The following is a 25,006-nucleotide window of genomic DNA, read 5'->3' on the forward strand; positions in this document are numbered from 1 at the left end:
GAAGAACAGGCCCTATACAGAAAAGATGACTATACATCATGGATAGAGAGAAAGCCTTTTACCCTAGAAAGATGTTTCGTCTCTCATCTTCAAAATGCAAAGCTAAATACTTAATGGAGGCTTACCACCCCCACTTCTTCCAGATTTCCTCAAGCAAATGTGACATTTATGAGAATTACCACATTAAAGGACTCTGCTACTGAAAAACATCCTGAAAGAGCTTCACAACAGTTAGAGTAAACCCACTTTTGTTCTGAAAGATCAGAACATCTGTTATGACCGTTAAAGTCAGCGCTTCCTTGTCTCTGCTGAGACTGCTACTACGTTCACGTTAGTACACAACATAGTGAACTGCAATGAAAGCTGCAGTTCCAACATGGATCGTTTAGGAACGGTACAGAAGTATCTTCAGTCCACATCATCCACCAAAACAAAGAATTTTCATGACTCTCTTCAGATTTCCTGTTCTGTTTTAGGAAGACCTTACACTGTCAAACCATCATTGTAGGCAAGACTAACTGCCTCTTACAGACAGCTCCACTAACTGCAAGAAGTTTTGCTATCCTTTGCAGTCTTTTTATGGGATAGGCACTTAAACAGTAAGGTAAAAAGAGCTTTCTCAATTTTCTTTTTGATATAATCTTTATTCCCCAGATTTATTTTTAACTACTTACCACTTAAGAACTTGTGGATGTGTTTTTAAAGTCAGGAATAACAACAAAGAGCTCAAATGAACACCAGCAAGTGCTCCTTGCCACAATAAACAGACTCACCTTATTGCATTTTCTAGAGAGTTTATCCTCAGGAGTGCAATAGGGAACTGAATCAAAATCAGCACAAAATTTAAGCCCCTCTCCCTCCCTGAAATCTGATGTGCTACTGCCCAAATAAAGAAACTACCTTGAATTAATTTAAAAGCATTTAAAATCATTACTTCCTGGATCTCTATACCTATTTCAGTAATATTTAATAGTCTGCAGTCATCATAGAAGTCTGTAAATTTTTTCTGAGAACATTAAGAGTTTGAACTGAATTTCTTCCTATTTTCCTCCTGAGCAAAGCATATAAACTGGAGGAATGAGATGCAGCTCTACTTAATTAAATATGTATGTCAGAAGAGGATGAGCAGTGGTATCTGCATGCTTGATTTTTCAGAAGTTAGAATTAAAAAGAAAGTTTGTCCTGACACAAAATTTACTGAGCTGTAAAGCTATTAGACAGGAAACAAAGAGGTTTGTACTGGAAAAAGAGAATAGACATCCAAGCTATTTCAGAAAGTACAGATGAGCTGAAAATCATCAGATACAACCCAAATCGTTATCACTTTCTTCTCTCTTCAGCTTTAATCAGCAACTAAATTCTCATTATTGCTCTTGCTCAACTGAACTCTATGAATTAATACCCTTTGAATTGAATGGTGCCTTTCTCTACTGTGACCAGCAGGTCAACAGAGGGGATTGTGCCCTTTTACTTGTGAGGCCCCACCTCAAATACTGCAGTTCTAGTGTCCCCAGCACAAGGACACAGAGCTGGTGGAGCCACAAAAGCGATCCAAGGGCTGGATCCCCTCTGCCATAAGGACAGAAGGACAGGTTGAGAGAGCTGGGGTTGTTCAGTGTAGAGAAGACTCCACTTAATAGCTGCCTTCCAATAACCGAAGGGATCCTCCAGGAAGGCTGGAGAGGGACTTTTCATCAGGGTATAAAGCAATAGGACAAGGGGGAATGGTCTTAAGCTGAGGGAGAGTAGATTTAGACTGGATTTTAGGAAGAAGTTCTTCAATACAAGGGTGGTGGGACTCTGAAATAGGCTGCTCAGAGAGGTTGTGCCTCCTCCCTGAGGGTGTTCAAGACCAGGTTGGATGAGGCCTTGAGAAGCCAAATCTAGTTGAGAGGCATCCCTGCCCACAGCAGGGAGGTTGGGGTAGATGATCTCTAAGGTCCCTTCCAACCTAAGTCATTCTATGAAACATTCTATTGAATTAGGCAGAGACTAACACAGGTTATGCTTATACAGTCTCAAAGGTATTCCTTACAGCCACAAAGAAAGAAGCATAGGAAACGTGTATGGTGATGTCATATATGAGAATAATACATGTAACTACATCGATCTCATCTTGAGCCCTCAATGTGCATCTTTCATACCTCTTATAAACTCAAGCTTATCTAAAGCAGCAGCCTGAGGATTGCATACTGTGCATGCATGCAGCTGTTATGACTTTACAGGACATTAAACATTACTGGATGTACAACTCCAAAAGCACGCCAAGCAGCTCCACACATTGAAACAAATTCAGCTAGATTTCTTTCAATGTTGATCCAGAATCAATTTTAGGTGCTCAGATAAACATGACTAGCACATACAAGTACAGAAAAAACATTTTCCAACAATGTGTAGTGCTTCTGCCAATAGGGATTTCTCTTTTCTAGACCAGAGGAAGAAATTAAGGACAGTAAAGGACAGCACTGAAAATACAATGTCTAAAACCACAGAACAGTTCCTTCACAACCAGGGCTCACCCTTGCTCACAGGTATACAGTCAAACTGGGACACCATCAGCTAACTCTACAGGAATTTTCCCTAACTACATTGCCACTGTGCTCCCAAAGGCTGCGTGCCTGACACACGCTTAAGATAAACGCTGGCCTGGTTCCTCATATGCTACAGTGAGGAAGAGATTGGGTGAGACTGGCTGGAACTACCAATTTCCATCTCAACTTCACTTAAATCACCCTCACTTCTCTTTTTTCTGTGGGAAGGCAGAAAGAAAAGGTAGTTTCTCAGCATCAAGTGGGAGACAAACACGCTAAAATACAAACTGACAGACATTCTGGCAAGGTCATCGTACAGCAGTGGGACAGGACTGCACTCAGTGATAGGAAGTCAGTTAGAAAAGCAGAGGAAAAAATAAGCTATTTTACTTCTCATCTTTTAATTTGAATTTTAGAAGAGAGCAATCATTCTGTGAGTTTCTGGGATTAATTACAACCATACTGACACTATATTTAATTTTAACAATTACTTACTGATTAGGGAGCAAGGTTATAAAGGCCTAATAGAGATCTCCCTTTCATGTTAATACTTCCTTTGATTCTTACAGTCCCAGGGAATAAGGAAAGATCTTTCACCTGCAACTAATTAGTCTGCTGTTGTGGCCCATTGCTTCCAGCAATCTTGCCTACATCTTACTGAAACTTTTATTTATAGGCAGTCTTGTACCTGAAAATCCTCAACAGTTACAGGAATGAAGGGTTGGATTGATAGATACCCTCTAAATGGGTGGTGGAGCACTGAAAGAGGTTGCCAGGGAGGTAGTTGAGGCACTATCCCTGGAGATACTCAAGGCAAGGCTTGACAGGGCTCTGGGCAACTGACTTAGTTGAGGATGTTCCTGCTGACTGCAGGATGGGGTTGGACTAGATGATCCATAGAGGTCCCTTCCAACCCAAACCATTCCACGATTCTATGAAATGTGTCAGACTGCATTTGCTATGATTCTGGCAGGTTAATAGTGCCTTTCAGCTATACAGCATATTTGCAACAATTGCACTGTACCAAATCATTTCAACAAAACACAAAAAGCATAGATGCCCACTTCTTGGATCCTATTTAAAAAGTTGCAAATATTCTGTACGTGGAAATACGGTGTAACTAAGAAACCATATGAAGGAATTGCAGTCCTAGGAAAAGGATCCTGTAAGATGCTACATGCCTCAGATCTTGCAATAAATTTCAACTGGCTCCCTGATCTTCAGGCAGAAACATTATGGAAATAGCAAATTACAGTGGAGTGTTCTGCTTTATTCTTGAAAACTATTATACCGTCATGTACATAAGGCAAAGATTTTGTCATGAATGCTTTCTTTCAGACTATCTGTCAAGATACAGGAGTGTTCAGTGTTCAGCCAGGAGTTTCACAGCTAAAAAGGGCAACAAAGTTGGAGAGGGGCTGGGAACAGAAGCCCTAAGAGGAGAGACTGAGGGAGTTGGGGCTGCTTAGCCTGGAGAAGAGAAGGCTCAGGGGTGACCTTATTGCTCTCTACAACTACCTGAAGGGGGGTTGTAGACAGGCAGAGGTTGGTCTCTTCTCCCAGGCAACCAGCACCAGAGCAAGAAGACACAGTCTCAGGCTGCACCAGGGGAGGTTTAGGCTGGAGGTTAGGAGGAAGTTTTACACAGAGAGAGTGATTGCCCATTGGTAATGGGCTGCCTGAGGAGGTGGTGGAGTCACCATCACTGGAGGTGTTCAGAAGGAGACTAAATAGGGTGCTCGGTGCCATGGTTTAGTTGATTAGGTGGTGTTGGATGATAGGTTGGACATGATGATCTTGAAGGTCTCTTCCAACCTGGTTTATTCTATTCTATTCTACACTATAGGAGATCAGGGCATCCTATTTTTATTTTTTTTTTTTTTACTAACATGGATCTGAAAGTCAGTTTGGATAAGAGGGATATTTATATAATCACAAAATAAGAGGAAGGCCTTTGACAGCTACCTAAACACAATTAATTACTTAAAAGTCCACTTATGACACACTATTATTTCTCAAATTACATCTTGTGCTTCTAGACACAGAAGGTTTTAGGAGAAGAATATATTTACTGTTAAGAAGAAAAGCCAGGGAAAATGATAAAGCTTTGTGGTTAAACAATAAAAAGGAAAGAAAGAGAGAGAGTGCAATAAAAAACCCACAGAAAATTAAAAGAGCAAAGCACACTCTGATCCGGTGGAAAGTTTCTCCTTTACTGTGCTACCTTCCCATCCACATCCTAATGGCTTGCTTTTCCTCACTACAGCTATTTAGTCTGGCACTATTCAAGACCCTTGGACACATCATGAGGCTCTTTGGACACCCATTTGTTTGAGGAGAGAGCATCTAGGACTACACTTCGACATTAGAAGTGTAAGGGTCGGGAAAATCATTTCACTTTTAAGAATTCCACTGCTCACACAGTTTTGGTATTGGATGAGCATCAACAGAAAGGATGACAGCAAGAAAGCCACCAGGTTTAGGACACAGCAGAAGATACAAGTCAGGACTCTTCAGAATCACAGATGATAAAGTAGACTGTAAAAGCACTTTGGCCTTCATTAAGACAGGATAATTAAGTAACAGTGACTATATGACAAAATAATAGTTCACTGTGAAAGCTCACTTCCTTCTGCAGCTCAAGATCTTCATTAAGAACTGTTTCCAACAACATCATGGTCTGGTAAGATCTTTTTACTAAAAGGTTGTTCATGTATCATTCTTATCCAAAAAATCTTTTCTAAGTTCTAATCATTTATATTTCAGAGGAGATATCCTTTGCAGTCATACATTCATTAATTTGCTACATACAATTTGCACTTGATTATCCTTTGTGGTGTAAAGATTTTTTTGCATTCATGTATTTTATGATTTTTTTTTATTGTGAAAGTCTGGTCTCTTTAGAGTGGTTCCCTGAACTTCCCTAATTCTCCATTTACATTTTGGGACTGAATACTAAGGTACCAAGCTTCTGTTTCACAAAAGACGACTTAATTTTTGAACACATAAAAAAACCATTATGAAAACACAGTTCATGATATTTCTTGGGTAACAAAGCCAGGCTGGAGAGACAGAGGGGAAAAACACCTGCTAATAAATAATTACTGCCACTAAATGCTTAAATTTGTACACAGTTTTGACTCTATATAGAGTCCTGCCACTGTGTCATCTTTTTTCCACTCACTGAAACAAAGGCATAATGTAACTGTAGGCCTTTTAATTCCATACACTACCAATTTACACCTGAGTAATAAGTGGAGGGGAAAAAAACAACCAACCAACCAACAAAACCCAAACCCCAAAAAACATTACCTGCAAAGTCATATGTATGTAGCCTTAAGATAGTATCATAGTATCAGTCAGGGTTGGAAGGGACCACAAGGATCATCTAGTTCCAACCCCCCTGCCATGGGCAGGGACACCCCACACTAGATCAGGCTGGACAGAGCCTCGTCCAGCCTGGTCTTAAACACCTATGTGCTAATCTAACTGTTGAACCTATTTGTTCAAAGAAAATGATCCAAAGCAACCTACTGTCTAACTTACAGCCAACCACTCTTGCTGGACCAAATAATATTGAGGAAAACTACAACTCTGTAAAAACCCAATAGACCATTTAGAAAACACCGCCAGAATGTAGCACTTCAGAATTCCAAACTGCATAATGTTTCTATGTATTATGCCAACCCAGGCAGGCTGTAAAGTGTTTAATATGATATCATATACTTGAGACATCCTTTTTTTCATGGGAGCTAAAGCATGTCAATTATGGTGGCTGTCCACACAACACCTGTGACACCAAATTAAATGCGCATAAAGATGCACATGACAAATGCTCTTTCTTTCCCTCCCTCCCCTCATCACAGATAAAAACCTTTAGATTAGTTGTACTCTCTGGTAGACAGATGCCATATTACTGCTTACCAGTAAATTGGGGGGGGTAAAAAAATAATAAAATTCTCTAATTTTCACTTTTATGGTAGTAAACATTGGCACAGCACTAACTTCTAACAGTTCCAGAGTGAATTGCAAAATAGCATGGTATTTTATATAACTCAAAATATCCATTCTTAATCTCTTCCCCTCTCCCCCCCATCCCCCAAGTATTTATTTTTACTTTGAAAAGTTTAATGGTTTAGCAGAATTTGAAAGCAGAAGGTTTTAAAAAGTGATAAAGGGGGTGCAGAAATTAGCAGAGGTGGCACTACCTGAAAGCTCATCAGAAAGGGGAGTGAGAACAATATCAGGCAAGAAGGGTTTGGAAGTATGGATCAGAACAGGAGCACTTTTAGCACTGCGTATATAGGCCGATGGCAGAGCACATTCACCAATGGATCGGCTTCTCATGGCTTTAAAAAGGAAAAGAAAGAAGTGGGGAAGGAAAAAAGAAGAGTGACTATAATGAAAGGCTTGTGTCACAGAGAAAGCAGCAACAGAGAAAACAAAGATAAAAAGGAAGAAAATTCAAAAATTAAAACATTTCAGCACGGCAGATATTGGCAGAGCTGTAAGAAAGAAAAAAAACAAAAATCAGTGGACACATAAGACATTCTGAGTTTTTAACTTTTATGTAAAGCACCAACCATGCCTTTATTATGATGATTACCAAGATTTTTGCATTCAAAAAAAATCAAGAAACTAATTAACACTTTTGCTCCCACTGCATCAGGGTTGAAAAATCAAAAGTTCAAGTTACTCCGCAGGCACTCGGAACTCAAAAAATCTTTTAACATAAAAAGCAACTTACACTACATGTGCATTTTGCTACTTTCCTTTGGTTTACTCCTGAGAAAGCATCTCTGAATTTTACACATACCCATACTCTGGAATTCATGACTCTCCAAAAGAGATTCAAATGCATGTGGAGAAAATGACCAGTTCTGTGTGGAAAAATTTGTGACACAACTTGTTATAGTTCCACATTAGAAATGAAACGACTGAAGTGAAATGGTTTGACAACAGTAAGCATTGAATTGTTTCTTATTCATAGGGTCTAGCTTTTAATAAATACTGGATAAATCTTGCTAACCTGACCCTAATTCAGCCTCTCTCACATCGTGCCAACAGCCCTAGAGAATGGTAAACTTACATAAGAATTGTGGCATCAGGATCAAGGTTGCATCTGCAGCTTTTTAAACAGACTTGAAGTGAGTTTTCATGATGCTTTTTTCCTTCGTCACAGCAAGACACAGCAAGAATTCACACTGCACTCACTCTCAAAGTACACGTGAATTTCTTCAACAAGTAGCATCTACTGTACTGAGCAGCTGCCTTTCCAAACTGTTGCAAATTTGACAACTTCTTTTAAAATGGCTCCTGATAAACTTATTTTAAGGAAACTTCAGTGTGTCTTAACTGAAATATTGTCAGCGCAATATTTAACCACTCTCTGAACTTTTCTCTGTATGTTTTCAAAACAATATGGAATACAGCTTAGAATCTTCCTGCTCCTGATCTGCATGGGAATCAGAAGTACACAAATGGGGTGCAGTGAAGGCTGAGCGCATCATGCTTCTAAATCAGCTTAAAGAATTGTCCCTACCAGCAGCATGCAGGTAACTTGGGTAGGTCAATGTACACAGAGCAGAAAACACATTTGACAAATGCAGCACAACTTAAGTGGAGTCAACATCAGTTTGGAAATAAAAAAAAACCAACCCAAAAAAAACCAATTTAAAAGACAGACATTTTAAGACTGGTGCCATTCTCTATTAAATTTAGTTTATAAGACAGAAATCAATTTTTTTTAAAGGCTATTATTTGAAAGGCTTGTAACATCTCTTGGTTTGAGAGTAATAAAATTCAGGATACAGTGACAGATGCATTACATTCATCACTGTGCATCTTAAAATGAATGTAGGCAAGAGAAGGAAAATAAAAAACAAGCCACAGAATAAATCTTAAAGGGCTTTTCTAACCTAAATGATTCTAAGTGAACCAAGTTTTTGAGACTGGTTAATGTGTTGATTACAAATCTTGACCTAAAGGGTGCCTTGTAATTCCACTGGACCTTTTCCACCATAACAGACTGTTGCTAGCATTGATACTTAAAGTTTGGAAGGTGGAAATGCAAGAAAAACTTCTGAAAGACAGGGGCAGTGTATTGAAAGCAATGAGATGTCGTACAAGGAAAATGTGATCTCAGTGAATTATTTATCTTTTTAATAAGATGTGTCACATTTGATTAAGTAGTTAAGTAGAAACAATGTGGGCTACATATTTAACAGTTTATAACCTTCCACTGTTGTCTATAGACAAAAGTAGAACAACAGATTAGTAAATCCTTTCCAATCTGTTATTTTAATAGGACTAGAATCTGCTGCCTAAGCCATAAATTCTTTATCTAGCCCTACAGAAGATTTTTCAACCCATATGCATATCATGTTTAAAGGCCCTTTCCAAAAAAAAATACTTTACATAAGTTCAGGCTAAAAATGTTCACACTGCATATAGGAAAAGCTGTGATTTTTATCTGAGTAACACACACACACACACACAAATTTGGTGCAGCAATAAATATGTGCTGGCATGAGGATGGCTCAAAAAAGAGTGGTGCACAGAGGTACACAAAATGTGTACAACACAAAAGGGATGAAAAAGAAACCCCAGCTTTTTCTTCCTATAAAATATCCAACATGCACATTCCCCCCCTAACTCAGATACAGAGCATATCACTTGCAATCACAAAATATACCACATTTCAGGTACCATGCAGATTATCTGAAGTCTTAGTTCCAGACTTAGCTTGTGGAACTACAATTAAACTAAAGGAGAAGACCTGACCAGTGAAATAGCCTACAGAAAACTTTAATTATTGTAACTATAAACTGAAACAAATAAAGAAGCATCCAAATAGCTCTCTCTTAGCAGACCTGACAGACAAAAACAAGCAACTGTTTGCAGACAGTTAAAACATATGCTTTTCCAACATATTCTTCATTAACAAAACTGAACAGTTTAGAATTCTGGCTTTGCCAACTCTTTTTAGGCTTTTTATCTTTCAACATTACCCTACTAATGCTGTGATGCTTGTCCACAGATGGTATTCTACGATACGAACAATGCTGAAATTTTAACTGGTTCAGTAATACAAAGGGCTTATTAATAATCATATACATAAGGCAATTAGAGGAAAGGAACAAAACCATGGAAGCTAAAGTACAGCAAAACTAAAATCAGATTAGTTTGCCGCTAACCAGGTCAACGTGTAGCTTGATTAGGATAAATTTCAATCAGTTTAGGGCTAACAACATATAAATAGTCATCTTTCAAACAGCAGCAAAACAAAACCATTAATAAACTGAGCAAACAACATAACCCTCTGACAGAATATCTGACATGGTAACAATCTGGGAAGGAGAAATTTTAACATGAGCTTTACCTTGTTAAGACAATTAAGATTTAAAACAAGACCAATGCAACGGCTAATCACAGACTACCTCCAGCGAGGCAGAAATGACATTTAAACTATCTGTGATCCCTAAGGAAAACTTTAGTCAAATAAGGTGCTGTCAGCAAGAAATACAGGGAAAACTCATGCAGCATCTGAATGCATTAAAAAAAAATTCATTTTAGAGTAGTGACTTCATTTTCTCACATGTCTGTACTGCTAATAGAACAATTAACTCTCCCACACTAACAGAAGCCTTAGGAGAAAACATTATTTTTTTAATGGAGAATTTTGAAGACTATTCATATCAAATCATTTGGCTAAACTGTGCCTTGAAACAAACCTGCAAATAGTTTTGGGAGAAGAAAGAAAATGTCAGTTTCTGAAAAGCTAACACAGTTATATATTCAACTGCCAATATGCAAGAGTAGTCTATAAAACTATGTCAGAATATACTTGCTTCCAAGAAGTATCAGCGAAGCAATGACACGCACAATGACTGAAGCCATCACTACTACTACAGAGAGAGTATTCCTTAAAAGGTTCTTCTTTCAAATAAAAAGTGAAATCAGCTAATACTCCTTCACATAAGGGACAGCCAAGATCATCAAGAAGAGACAAAAGAGTAGAGAAATTTGTAGTCCAGTTTATGTTATGATACTCTGAGCAAATCATACCAGCATGAGTCTTCTTTTGAGCAATCCAGCTAAACCACTGCTCAGCATCACTCATTTCTAACACAGGAAGTCTGTGTTAGAATCTGCAGTATCTCCAAGTAAGTTGGTTGAAATATAGACAGCTTCAGAAGCGGAGAATTGCACACTCAATGCCAATCCTTCATTAATGGAAGGTTCAGGGCACAGTAGAAGAACACATTTTATAAACTATGCATATTGCTCACACTTCTCTTTGCACAGCTGGAAAATACTCAACCTAGTTGATACAAACTTTAGAAAAACACACACTTAAAAAGACTTCTATTACCCATCCATCCACGCCATTGCTTTATTATTTTCCATGTACATACAACAGTATTACTTCTGCCATCCAGCTTCAGCATGTAATCAAACTCATTAGTGCTCGACTGCACTGCTTTCATTTGCAGTAACTATAATTCTAGTAACCATAAGCTATTAAAGCTTCATCATTTACACATTTAACTAATCATTACAGACAGGATACTGTTGTGGAAAGAAGCCTTCCAAGCTGCTACAGAAGTCAGTTAGGAATTCCCTTTCCTCTCCCAAATGTCAGCTGCATCAGCTGTTACAGATACGTACCAACTGTTTTCTGCCGGACTATGCTTCTCGCTTTCTCTGTTCCTGGAGAGCCGGTGGTGGTAGCACTGCGCTGTCTCATTGGTGCTTGCCCAGGCTGATCACGACTCCAGCCTCTAGAAAAGGACTTATCAACAGAAGATTTGGGGAATTCATGCCCAACTCCTGCAAAACCAGAATTGCAAATCTGTTCACTTCTATTCTGGTATCATCACCACGTATTTGCAGTTGTGTTCTCTCAAAGGGTTTTGAAGCTAGACAGAGTAAGTTATCAAAGCTAAACAGCTCAGTACTGGGATTTGAGAATATGAAACTAGTCAGTCAGCATTAACTCTGCAGGATACTCAACTTCTTCAGAAATGTTATGCTATTAAGCAACTGTGAGTTTCTTTCCTGACCAATCAAGTGCAAAATCACAAGAAAACGGGGTTTAAAGGAGTTGTAGCCTAATAAAATGTGTAACTAGAGAAAAGGTTTTGTTTCCTGTTCCTATTAGATAAGGCACACAAAATCATACATTACAAATCATTAATATTGCTGGATTTTTCCCAAATAATTTTGTGACATTTGAGGACCAGGAAATAAAGATAGTAAAATATTTTAACCTAAAATGCAAAAGCAAAAAGAAAAAGAAAGGGATGATGGGCTGAGTGGACACTGACAAAGAAATACTACACTAAGATGAAAGACAGATAGAACAAATTCAGATTTGACATTTATATTGAAGTAGGTAAAGCTCACATGAGGGATGGGATGGGATGGGATGGGGATGGGGATGGGATGGGATGGGATGGGATGGGATGGGATGGGATGGGATGGGATGGGATGGGATGGGATGGGATGGGATAGGATGGGATAGGCTAAACCAGGTTGAAAAAGACCTTTGAGATCATCAAGTCCAACCTATTACCCAACATCATCTAATCAAATCAACCATGGCACCAAGTGCCTCATCCAGTGACTCCACCACCTCTGGAACTATCAAAATAACTGTATGTAAACCCAAAATGAGCTAAAGAATATTTGCAATGTATTTTCTTACCCACACTAAATTCATATCCTGGAGAAGAGGAGGCTCAGGGGAGATTTTATTGCTGTCTGCAACTACTGAAGGGAGGTTGTGGCCAGGAGGGAATTAGTCTCTTCTCCCAGGCAACTAGCACCAGAACAAGAGGACACAGTCTCAAGCTGTGCCAGGGGAGGTTTAGGCTCATGGTGAGGAGAAAGTTCTTCACAGAGAGAGTTGTTAGCCATTGGAATGTGCTGCCCAGGGAAGTGGTGGAGTCACCGGCCCTGGAGATGCTCCAGAGGGGACCGGATGTGGCACTTGGTGCCATGGTTTAGTAGTCATGAGGTCTCAGATGACAGGTTGGACTTGATGATCTTTGCGGTCTTTTCCAACCTTATTGATTCTATGATTCATATAATCCAAAATTATACTTGATAAACTATTACAATCAGTAAAAGGGCACCGTGTGAGGAGGTGAGCCCTAGCACATGTTCATTAGCATTAGCAAATGGTCAAGACCAAAGAAATCTGGCATAAATTGAATTATATTTAGTGCTTTATTAACTCTGCAATGCACATCTAATAATGGAGGCTTTCTCTGAAAGTCCATTATGAAGGCTATTCTAAGCTTTTTTCATGTGGCTCAGTATGTGTAATAGAGATGATTCAAAGCTTTTCAAGCCTGTATTTCAAGAACTAGGTAAGTTTTTGTTCCACATAAGAGTTCTTCTTTCTTTTTATTAAACAGTGTCTTTTGCAAGAAAAAAAGCTGTAAAGTACAGGAAAACAAAAATGCATGGTCTTTAACAACCTCTCATGATCAGCTACAGTATTTTTGTCCAGTTGTCACACACTAGAAGGACAAAATGGAAATGTTAATAATGGCTCTTCCCAAGATGAGAGATTTGAAAGCATAAGAAACAAGCAAAACCAGACAACAGGAATATCCTCTAAGAGAGGAAATCCACACAGATTACTTCTCACTGGTAAGAACTTTTTCTGCCATTTTTATTACTCATTCTAAGTATAATCCTGCCTCTTACTGTCAGATCTCAAAGTACTTTTTCAAGGAGAGCAGTATTGCCACTCACACGATTGCTTATTGTTACATGAAGAAAGTCTCTGATCTGGGAAGAGAATGCAGGCTTTGCAACTCTCAATTCAGCCCTCTGTCCAGAAGGACAGACTTCTTGGTCCTTCTCAATTTCAGAACTGTACCATTATAAGCAGGCACTTCTCTCCATATTATGTCCTACAGAGTATTTCTTGCATTGCTTAGGAACCAGTTTAAAAGCAGGATACTTTTAACAGTATGAACAGCACCATCCTCTTAAATAGCCTCAAGGTCACTTCAAAAAAACCTGTCTTCACTATGGCTTAGTGATGAATTAGTACCCTAACAAAACTATGTTCATCTTGGAGAGCAGTGAAGGTGAAAAGGACCTGGAGGTCCTAGTGGATGGGAGGTTGACCATGAGCTGGCAGTGTGCTCTTGGGGCCAAGAAGGCCAATGCCATTCTGGGTTGTATTAGAAGGGGTGTGGCTAGTATGTTGAGAGAGGTTTTCCTCCCACTCTACTCTGCCCTGGTGAGGCTGCATCTGGAGTATTATGTCCAGTTCTGGGTCACTCAGTTGAGGAAGGACCTCAGGGAACTGCTTGAAAGAGTCCAGCACAGAGCCACAAAGATGTTTAAGGGAGTGGAACATCTCCCTAAGGAGGAGAGACTGAGGGAGCTGGGGCTCTCTAGCTTGGAGGAGACTGAGGGGTGACCTCATTAATGTTTATAAATATGTAAAGGGTGAGTGCCAAGAGCATGGACGCAGGATCTTATCAGTGATGCCCAATGACAGGATGAGGGGCAATGGGTGGAAGCTGAGGTATAGGAAGTTCCATGGAAACATGAGGGTGAGGGTGACAGAACACTGGAAGAGGCAGCCCAGGGGGGTGGTGGAGTCTCCCTCTCTGGAGATGTTCAAAACCCACCTGGATGCATTCCTGTGTGCCCTGGTATAGGTGATCCTGCTCTGGCAATGGGGTTGGTCTAGATGATCTTTCAAGGTCCCTTCCAGCCCCTAACATTCTGTGATTCTCTGATTTTCCATCTTTAAACAACATTCATTGGATTGCAGGATCAATATTCCAACTGTGCTTGCAAAAGGCACTTGCTAGCTAGTTATATATACCAAATATATATATATATATATATATATATATATATATACACACACTAAAAAGGCTAGACCAAAATTATGCTATGCTCAACATCTCATTACCTAATTAAGATTCAACTGATGCATACACAGTGTTGACTTACCTTTGCCTTTGTGTTTTTTCTGCTTCTGCTCACTTAGTTTATCCAATGGCAGATCACTGAGGTCCAGGCTATACAAGTTTCTAGCTAATACTTTAGTTAGTGTCTCCATTGTCAGGGACCACTCAGTGGCCAGCTCTTCCCAGTACGTCAGTGATGACATGACAGACAGCAAGTCATCCCAAAGTTCTCGAGAGATGTACACATTTAGATTTGCCTTGATCCAAGCTACTATAAGAGTCTAAAAGAATAAAGTGAGAAAAGTTGGGTTCTGAACATAAGATAACATTTAAATGTTGCTTCTTAAGAGGAAACTTCTAACTGCCACTGAACTTTCTGTGCAGTCCTGACACTCTTTTTGTCACCAGTACACACAGACTTCTCATGAATTATCAAATGTTACGTTAACATGTGCTTCTGCCTGAAGAGACAGAAGCATCAGGTTTGACGCATGAAAGACCTTTCAGTGATCCCACAAGTTTTGACAGTTTTGTAATACTGTTTCTCAATTAGTTCTCATCACATTTATATCCTGTGTATCCTTTCCTTTCCCCTGCTAAAGAGATCCTATTCACAGATAAGCCACCACAACAGCACTCTGAAACTTTGAAAGGATCTGCTACAGCTTACTGTAAGGAGTGAAAATTCAGTTGGTTAGGCATGGACAGCACAGATTTTGTGCTGACTTGAGCTCCTTTAGCAATGGAAGCAGGCTAAGACTGCACAGACTGACAGTTACTCCAAATCAACTAAAGGATAGCTAATTTTTAATTTCACAGTACCCCAAAAGCCATTGTCATGGTGTCCTTAAATATCAGACAAAGTAATAAATGTAGCCAGTTCTTTAAACCATACCATTCACATTATCTGGGTAATATGATCAATGGTTTAAGATGACAATACAGCCAACAGCAGTTGCTGCATCTAATCTAAAAATTAAGCTGAATTAAAGTGAATTTATGTTTAATTGCCTGGAAAAGAGGTCCTGCAAGTCTTCCAGCTAACGTGGAGTTTTTCCTTCCTTGATACTGCAAGAAAGTTTGGGGTGGTATTTTCAGCACAGATTCAGTAACCCTGAGTAGCACAAGTAGCATCTGTTCCCTGCAAAATATTAAACTTAGAGTCACTATGTTGTTATACTTCTGTATATACTTTTAAAGGTAATAACAGAGCTTGACTTGCTCAAGCACACTCCAAACAGGACAGTGATTACCAAACTGTTTATCTTGGTTGCTGCAAAAGAAATTACTCCAATCTTCTTTTCACACCTGAGAGTGAGAAATCCCTGTTGCCCTCTAACATCTTCCACCAGGTCATTCAAGTGCTATCACAGTATCACAGTATAACTAAGGTTGGAAGAGACCTCGAGGATCATCGAGTCCAACCTATCAACACAGACCTCATGACTAGACCATGGCACCAAGTGCCACGTCCAATCTCCTCTTGAACACCTCAAGGGATGGTGACTCCACCACCTCCCTGGGCAGCACATTCCAATGATGAATGACTCGCTTGGTGAAGAACTTTCTCCTCACCTCGAGTCTAAACCTCCCCTGGTGCAGCTTGAAACTGTGTCCCCTTGTTCTGGTGCTGGTTGCCTGGGAAAACAGACCAACCCCTTCCCGGCTACAACCACCTTTCAGGTAGTTGTAGAGGGCAATAAGGTCACCCCTGAGCCTCCTCTTCTCCAGGCTAAACTATCCCAGCTCCCTCAGCCTCTCCTCACAGGGCTTGTGTTCCAAACCCCTCCCCAGCTTTGTTGCCCTTCTCTGGATACGTTCTAGCAAATCAACATCTTTCCCAAACTGAGGGGCCCAGAACTGGACACAGTACTCAAGGTACTCTCATTCTGAGAGAATGCAAGTTAAGTTAAAATGGAGTAAAGCAGCCATTTGAAATCCCCTTACCACTGCTTCCTTACAATACACTACCTCATCAGAGAGAGCTTTTTAAAGGAGAGGGGGAAATAATAGGAATTAATATGGAAGTGCAGTCTCTTGTACCTGGCTAGGCACCTTAAGTGATGGAAAGGAACAAAAGAGTTAAACAGTACACAGACTCCTGTACACAATTCCAGCTAAAGGGCAACCCACATCTGATTGTCACAGTTCCCCATGCTTGTCTGATGACTTATGTTTATTTTTGAATGAGGCCTTGAAGCTTCATATGTGTTTTTATATTTTAGCACTTCAACAGATGAGGAAAATGCCCTGGAAAAAAAAAGTAATTAGGAGCTCCTTAACAATAGGCTGTATAGCCTAGGACATACATTCTTTCACTATGGGCTAAGCTGGCTGAAACTAGCTAGGTGCCTACTACCAGCTTTAACAGAGCAGACAACCTCTTTCCCTGCACTAAGTTGCTGTATTGACTGGTTTAGATAAACTGGTTCACACAGTCAATACCACTCCACTGTGTGTACTACCCAAGTAAATTTCCACACTTCTCTTTAGAACAAGTAATCTAAGAGAAAAGCATGAGCATTTTACCATGTCTTCTTGTCCATAGTCACTTGGACTACCATGTGCCGGTAGATATTAAGGATGCGTTTACACATATCAGTGTGTTCATCCAGCAGAGCTTTGATTTCATTTGCAGGTTCAAGAAAGAATATATTTGATGAATTTATTATAAAAACCTGCAAGTAGAAAAGAGTGGATGTTAGGGGCTAGAAGCACTTTGGTATTTTCAGCAATTCTCTTGAATCATAGAATCAATAAGGTTGGAAAAGACCGCGAAGATCATCAAGTCCAACCTATTACCCAACACCTCATGACTACTAAACCATGGCACCTCCAGGGATGGTGACTCCACCACCTCTCTGGGCAGCACATTCCAACAGCTAACAACTCTCTCTGTGAAGAACTTTCTCCTCACCTCAAGCCTAAACTTCCCCTGGTGCAGTTTGAGACTGTGTCCTCTTGTTCTGGTGCTGACTGCCAGGGAGAAGAGACCAACCCGTTCCTGGCTACAACCTCCCTTCAGGCAGTTGTAGACAGCAATAAGGTTCAACTGACAGCAACCAGAAACAGAAAATGTCACCACCAGAAAAGGCTGCATATTTAAACATAAGGTAGCTCAATGTGATGATAAACACAAGGGAAACCTTTTCACTGCGAGGGTGACAGAGCACTGGAACAGGCTGCCCAGAGAGGTTGTGGAATCTCCTCCTGAGGCATTCAAAACCTGCTTGGATGCGTTCCTCTGTGACCTACTCTAGGTGCTCTTGCTGTGGCAGGGGTGTTGGGCTAAATGATCTTTTGAAGTCCCTTCCAACCCCTATCATTCTGTGATAAAGCAACAATAAGGCTGATTTCCACCCCCACCCCCCTTTTTTTTTCCTACAAAGCATATTTGCATCTTTTTGCTCTCATATTTACAGAGTCCAATCAATGACTCACTACAATTAATATAATGAATGCAAAATGTCCCCCACAAACCAGAGAAAACCACCCACATGCAGCTGGGAGAAGAGAGCTTTATGCACTGGTAACAAGAGCTTAATTGTTAGCTTCAAAGTGAAATATCAAGTTTACTTCATACCTGCAGTACTGACTGCACTCCAGCTCGTACATTTTGCTCTTCAGTATCAGCTTTGGACATTTTATACAGAGTGTCTTCATAACAGCCATTTCTTGCCCATTTTGAATTTCTAACGTGACTGGAGTTCATCCCTTTCTCCTGGAAATGTTTACGTAGTTTTAAATCCCAGAGATTTGGGGTTTACATTTAAGGGGGAAAAAGAATATTAAAAGAATAAAGAATGTTTAAGATGCATCTTGACACAACTATATTTTATATTGATAAATATATTTGTATTTTAAGATGCTTGTAGGATTGATTTTAAGGTAGCTGGATGAAATTACTATTTTCCTCATCCTTTCATGTGAGTATAATCTTTACACAGCTGAAGTCTGGCATTATTTATAATCCATACCTTAAAACTGTATTATTATTGAGCATTCATTTAACTGTAACTAACCATACTAAAAATCTACTGATAATGGATCAAATTGGTAGCTCATTCATGCATTGCTTAATTACCACTGTATTTCACCAGCAGATACTCTTGACATCAAATTAAACCACACACAACCTGTTGAGGAGCACACTCATCTGTCTACTAGCATATCAAAAAGATGTACAAATATTAGCCAATGATATTTTACCTCCTCTCTTTCTTTTGCTTTTTCTGATGAATTGTGGTCAACAACGTTTTCATCACAATCTATAGTTGTGCACTGCATTACTTCTTCAGGTTCTTTCATAAATAAAGGCTTGTCTTCTTGCTGAATCCATTCCTGATACACCTTTACCACTTTCCTCATGGCAGCTGCTTCACATATTGGCAACAGGAATGCCTATGAGTAGAAAAAGAAACAAAAACCAAAATCAAACCAGCTGCAATACTTGAAATCAAGTTGGGTTCTATAATGCACACATTCTAAGGGTTAAGGGGGGGAAAAAGACAGCCACTGTAGGATCTTAACAAATAAACTCCTCCTAACCTTGCTTACTTTCATCTGTAAACTAAAAACATGAAAAACCAAGAAAACTTGGCAAGAAAGCACTTTGAAAACTTCACTGCCAAAGAAAGATATTGGAATTAGACTTAGAAACAAGTTCTTTACCATGAGGGCAGTGGAACATTGGAAAGGGTTGCTCAGGGAGGTGGCTGAGGCCCCATCCCTGGAGATATCCAAAGGGAGGCTTGACAAGGTTCTGGACAACCTGATCTAGTTGAGGATGTCCCCGCTTACTGCTGAGGGGGTTGGACTAGACGACCTTTAGAGGCCTCTTAAAACCCAAACCAATCTCTGACTCTGTGAATCCATATGGACACACCTAACTCAACGTTTAGCCTACTGAAATTACGACTCAAACACTTCTCAAATGTCTGCAAAACAAATGAGAAGAAGTTTCTATTAGGTCTCCCATTCAGAGGATTTGGTAACGGTAGAGTTAAATCAGTCCTAAGTGACTAAGAAAAAGGCAAGTGACACATTACTGGGTAGGCATGTATCTTACTTTTACATAAATGAAATTTAATTAAAAACTATCCTTAAAAAGGTCTTTAAAAGTCTACAGAATGGTAATGTTTAAAAATCTTGCATTTAAGTCAGTGTGATGGCTGATCACTGCCCTCTTCAGGAGGTTTTCTGTGTCTGCTACACTCACAGCTAGTCAGAGAGCCAAAACTTTTAACCTGTCAGGTTTTAACAAACTATAAATAACTTTACCAGGTATGCCCTAATTGCATCACAAAAAGAAGAGGCAAACACATAGTTTTATGGAGTCTGTGGTGTGAATGTCAAAAACTCACTGTCCATGTTTTTAAGGAGTGCCCAGTTGACACAAGAAGAATGTTCTCTCTCAGGAAATAGACATTTCATACCAGTATCACACTAAAATGAACTGTGGTGTGTACTACAGAATTCAACTGACAAGTTTATAATTCACACACGATCACTTAGCATGTCTAACAGTCTTCTGCAAGCCCAGAAACTTTTTTTGCACCCTGTAGTGTGATACACAAAACTTTTTTCCTACAATCTTCCCATCATTCACTGTAACTGAAACCTCCTGATTGGAGTAACTTGGCTGCAGTGTCTTAGGAACATGACAAATATCTGGCATATTAGAAATGAACTTACCCTGAAAGCTTCTGCCTAAATGATTACTTACAAAAAGATCTCGTAAATGCACATGAAAGCTAAATAATTTAAATGACTCACAGAGTCCCTTGTGAAAAGAATGAAGAAGTTTCTAAACAGACAGTTTCTAAATAGACCATCAATAATTTAGGCTCTACATTCAGTGCCTCAGACTCTGTAAACCCTTGAGCAGCAGCTGAACTCAGGCAACATCTTTATCTCCTTCACAGATTCATATGATTCATAGAACACCAGGTTGGAAAGGACCTTAAGGATCATCTAGTCCAACCTTTCAGGGTAAGAACATAGTTTAAATGAGCTTGCCCAGTACCCTGTCAAGCTGGACCTTGAAACTGCCTTCTCCTTCATGTGACCACGCTCTTCAACACATTGGACATCAAAAAGCTTCTGACATGTTTGCCTCATTCAAAAACATCCACTCCATCCAAATATACCAGATATAAATGTTTACTTTTCTGTGGCTGAAAGCAACTAATGTCTCACATGTAAACTAAGTATAATTTTTCTTACTATTCAGAAAAGTCACTGCATCTATTGATCTACAGCACAGGGCATAAAGAAAGTCTATCTTTTCATATTGTGTCACATTCACAACATAAACACAGATTCCATATTCTGGCATATGCTCCACTGAAATTTGTTTACTAGTTTCAGAATGCCACTTTGACTATGCTCAGCCAATATTTTGGTAGTTACAGTAAGGCTTAGACCAGAAGCTGTTACCTTCTATAGCTATCTGTCCCACTCTCATGAACACTACCTCTTTAAATAAACTACTCTTCAACAGCTGCAGACTCCCACAGAAGGCCTATTTTCATTTGTTTGCTTGGGAGCTCTAACAGCTATAGGGCTGATGTATGAAAAGATGAGAGAGTCCTAGCTATGAGGAACTGCAAAATCCAAATTAGACGTCATTGAACTGGTTATTAAAGAAATAAAACTAGAAAAGTCAAGGACTGAAGGTATTCCACACAGAAAAAGTTTCAGGATTTTAACTTTTTAATTCTTAAAGGCAAGATGGATAGGATAGGATAGGATTGGATAGGATAGGATAGGATAGGATAGGATAGGATAGGATAGGATAGGATAGGATAGGATAGGATAGGATAGGATAGGATAGGAAAGGATAGGATAGAATAAAATAGGATAGGATAGGATAGGATAGGAAGAGATAGAATAAAATAGGATAGGAAAGGATAGAATAAACCTTTATTTCTATTTAGAATAAACCAAACCAGGTTGGAAGAGACCTTCAAGATCATTGTGTCCAACCCATCAACCAATCCAACCCACCTAAACAACTAAACCATGGCACCAAGCACCCCATCAAGTCTCCTCCTGAACACCTCCAATGATGGTGACTCCACCACTTCCCCGGGCAGCCCATTCCAATGGGCAATCACTCTCTCTGTATAGAACTTCTTCCAACATGAACTTCCCCTGGCGCAGCCTGAGACTGTGTCCTCTTGATAGGATAGGATAGGATAGGATAGGATAGGATAGGATAGGATAGGATAGGATAGGATAGGATAGGATAGGATAGGATAGGATAGAATAGAATAGGATAGAATAGGATAGGATAGAATAGGATAGACCAGATCAGACCAGACCAGGTTGGAAGAGACCTTCAAGATCATTGCATCCAACCTATCATCCAACACCACCTAATCTACTAAACCATGCAACCAAGCACCCCACCCAGTCTCCTCCTAAACACCTCCAAGGATAGACAGAACATTTCTCTTTGTATAATGTTTTGCTTACCAAATGCTCTTGAAAAAAACCCCATGACATAATGGTCATTTATGACAGAATATTCATTATTCCTGCTTTTTAAAGAGGGTTCTTTACCTGTCGAAAGATCTCAGTCAGAAAATTAACATTGCTCCTTTTAGAAGAAAACACTTTTCGGACAATCTCAATATCAGTCAGATGCTCTTCATCAATACTGCAGAGACTGGAAGAACTCGGTTCTCTCTCTGTTAGAGTACTCGTGTTAGAGTGGGATTGTTCTGGCTCTGCGTTTTTATCCTGCTTATCAGTACTGTCATTTTTGCTGTCCTCCCTCGAAGCCATGCTGGCAGCTGCTCTCTGAAACAACAATTGATGAAGAATTCATAGCTCATCTTTAGCACAACCACCAAACAGTACAGTCTAAGTGACACAACGCTAGAATTCAAAGCAGTACAAAGAATTCAGGAATGGGGGGGGGCAGAAATCACCACATTTCAAGGCTTCTTATCATGGTATCATAGTATCAGTCAGGGTTGGAAGGGACCACAAGGATCATCTAGTTCCAACCCCCCTGCCATGGGCAGGGACACCCCACACTAGAGCAGGCTGGCCAGAGCCTCATCCAGCCTGGTCTTAAATATCTCCACAGACGGGGGGCCTCGACCACCTCCCTGGACAACCCATTCCAGGGCTTCACCACTGTTACGGTGAAAAACTTCCTCCTCACATCTAGGTCTATTTGATTAAAACCAAAATAGTAGAATTAAAAAAGCAAAACCCAAACCACCCCAAACCCAAAGCAGCATCAGAGTGAGTCCTTCTAAAATGAACTCACAGGCAGAAAATTTGTTTATAAATCATTTAATTCTTCATTAGCTGTAATTATTGGAGGACTACACACTATGGACATACCAATTAAGGGGAATAAAAGGAAAACATACTTCTTTTTATGTATATATATATATATATTTGATTTTACCTGAATATTCTTTGGCACATTTTCACCTTCCATCCCAGGAATATGAGGTCCTGTATGAGGTTTTGGCTCAAGCCAGAAAGACACCAACCACCGAATGACAATAACACGAGCCTTGATAAAAGGTTCTTTTGTGCAATACATTGCCTCATTGGTTTCAGCATCTTTCTTAACTATTACATAGTGTGGCTTTGGTCTCATTTGTGGTATATCTGTAAGGAAATACAACATCTTGAAAGTATGTGCAGAGAGAAACCTCTCCATAAGAAAGAAAGCCTAAAACCATAACCAACACATGTGAAATTTCAAAGGTGCTGGGTTTTTTTGTAGTCACTGTTGGCACAGCTCCTCCCAGTATGTGCCAAAATGGATGCAAGAAAGAAAATTTCAAGACTAGAGAATAAGATATCAAAAGGCTGTAATTGTCTCCTAGAAATAGGTGGTATTTTTGGTGCAACAGACAGCAACTTGGTTTTGCTATGTAAAACCTTCTTTATTTTTTAAACTTGAAAGTGGTTCCTATGGCCTTACAGCCTTGTTTGACTTTTGGTTTCCTAAACAAGTCAACACATTTTTCAGGCTTTCTCACCTTTTTTAAAGCTATGTGCTGTAGTTAATAGCTAAAGAAAAATTCCAGGAAACTCACTACTTCACACTTCCATTGAAAACTACAAAGAAGTTCCAAGTAGCAAAACAACTTTACTGGATTAGGACATGGCCCATACAAGAAAAGTACTTTCATACAGAATTAAGATAGCTTAAAAAATAAGAAATTTGACAAAGTGTTTATAGCTGTTTAAGTCACTAAGCAATAATTTAAGTAACTTGAATCATTTTGCAGCCTTTTGGGAGTCCTACATGTCACTTTTCCCCTACTACCAAACCTACTGGGAAAAGCAGATGCAGTTCAGATGTTTGGGATCACCATATTTCCTAATGCATCCCTAGAAGTATCTCTGTGTTGGTCTGCAGCAATCCACTGTACAGCAGTGTAATGTAGTGATATGGCTGCAGAGTTCTTTACAGATACAGATCCCAACATGTCATCATGGCTACAATGGGAGAGCTTTGATTCCTAACAGCATTTTAACAGTAGATGCAATAAACACAGCCCCTCCTGGCCCTGAAAACAGGTGAAAGATGAATAGATCAGGGAGAAATACTGCTCCAAAGCCATGTGAGTTTCACAGTCTCATCTGCACTAGCAAATTTTGCTGGAGCTGGCTGCCAGAGCCAGGGCACATGCATCTTTCTGTAACTTAGCTGAAAGATGATTCTCTACTGGCTTGCAGGGAATGTAATAAATGCCCAGCAGCATGCCAGCTGGCAGAACTGTGGTTATTTGTAGTCTATGACCTACAACTCCACTTTCTCCATCCCATGTTCTACATGACACTTCAGAACTGTTTAGCTCTTGTTTCCCTACTGTGTTAGCAACAAAAGGTGCCGACAGTCTCATCAGCATTCCTGAATATGCTTCACAACAAAATGGGGGTGACATTGACACCCATGGTAAAAACATTACAAAGACAGGGGTCAGGACAGATACAGAGACAGTTTGTAAATTGTGCATAATGCACATTTCTACAGGGACAAATATCAACAGGCCAGTTCAACTCCAATGCTGCAAAATGTCATTTCGCAACCCAGGACAGGGCGCTGAACGGTTCTGCAATCCTTATCAATCTGAAGCAGCTACAAAACTTCCAAGGGTGAATGACATTTCTCTGGGAGCTATATGCCAGCTCTGCTCCTAGCTCTAGAAAGACATGTGTGAACTCTGCTCTGATTATAAAAGCAATAGGACTAATTATGACATGTGCTGTCAGGACACAGCCTGCTGCTGGCATTTCAGTACCCTGATTTTCATCTGGTGACAAGACACACACAACACCAACAAATAACCCAAAGCAAAACAAAACAAAAAGGAGAAAAAAAAAAGATAAAATAAAAGAAGGAGACATGGAAAGTGATGGTGCTATCCAGATATGAAGAGTGATAGATTGGATGGTATTTCAGCACTGCCTCACCTCTCCCATAGGTTGCAGTACATGGGTAAGAGGTAAATTGTGTGGTTTTACAGGCCAGAAGGCAGTTCAGAG

General features: G+C 39.7%; 1 protein-coding gene across 11 annotated transcripts in view; it reads right to left on the bottom strand.

Moving 5' to 3' along the window:
* The window catches only part of RALGAPA1 (Ral GTPase activating protein catalytic subunit alpha 1), a 155,809-nt gene that overhangs the window by 98,439 nt on the left and 32,364 nt on the right, over window positions 1–25,006 (bottom strand). For 7 of the 11 annotated variants that reach the window (XM_068160382.1, XM_068160380.1, XM_068160378.1 and 4 more), the window contains exons 9-17: window positions 22,908–23,116; window positions 22,046–22,285; window positions 18,689–18,880; window positions 18,063–18,200; window positions 17,009–17,157; window positions 15,491–15,620; window positions 14,523–14,760; window positions 11,202–11,363; window positions 6,740–6,880 (exon numbers count right to left, since the gene is read on the bottom strand). In XM_068160382.1, coding sequence (XP_068016483.1) covers window positions 6,740–6,880; window positions 11,202–11,363; window positions 14,523–14,760; window positions 15,491–15,620; window positions 17,009–17,157; window positions 18,063–18,200; window positions 18,689–18,880; window positions 22,046–22,285; window positions 22,908–23,116 — 1,599 coding nt within the window. The remainder of the gene's footprint in view (window positions 1–6,739; window positions 6,881–11,201; window positions 11,364–14,522; window positions 14,761–15,490; window positions 15,621–17,008; window positions 17,158–18,062; window positions 18,201–18,688; window positions 18,881–22,045; window positions 22,286–22,907; window positions 23,117–25,006) is intronic. The other 4 variants (XM_068160385.1, XM_068160384.1, XM_068160383.1 and 1 more) reach the window with 1 other exon arrangement.

This window comes from Melanerpes formicivorus, unplaced genomic scaffold, assembly GCF_026170545.1.
Source record: "Melanerpes formicivorus ecotype bairdi unplaced genomic scaffold, bMelFor1.0.p_v2 SCAF_49, whole genome shotgun sequence".
Lineage (NCBI taxonomy): Eukaryota > Metazoa > Chordata > Aves > Piciformes > Picidae > Melanerpes > Melanerpes formicivorus.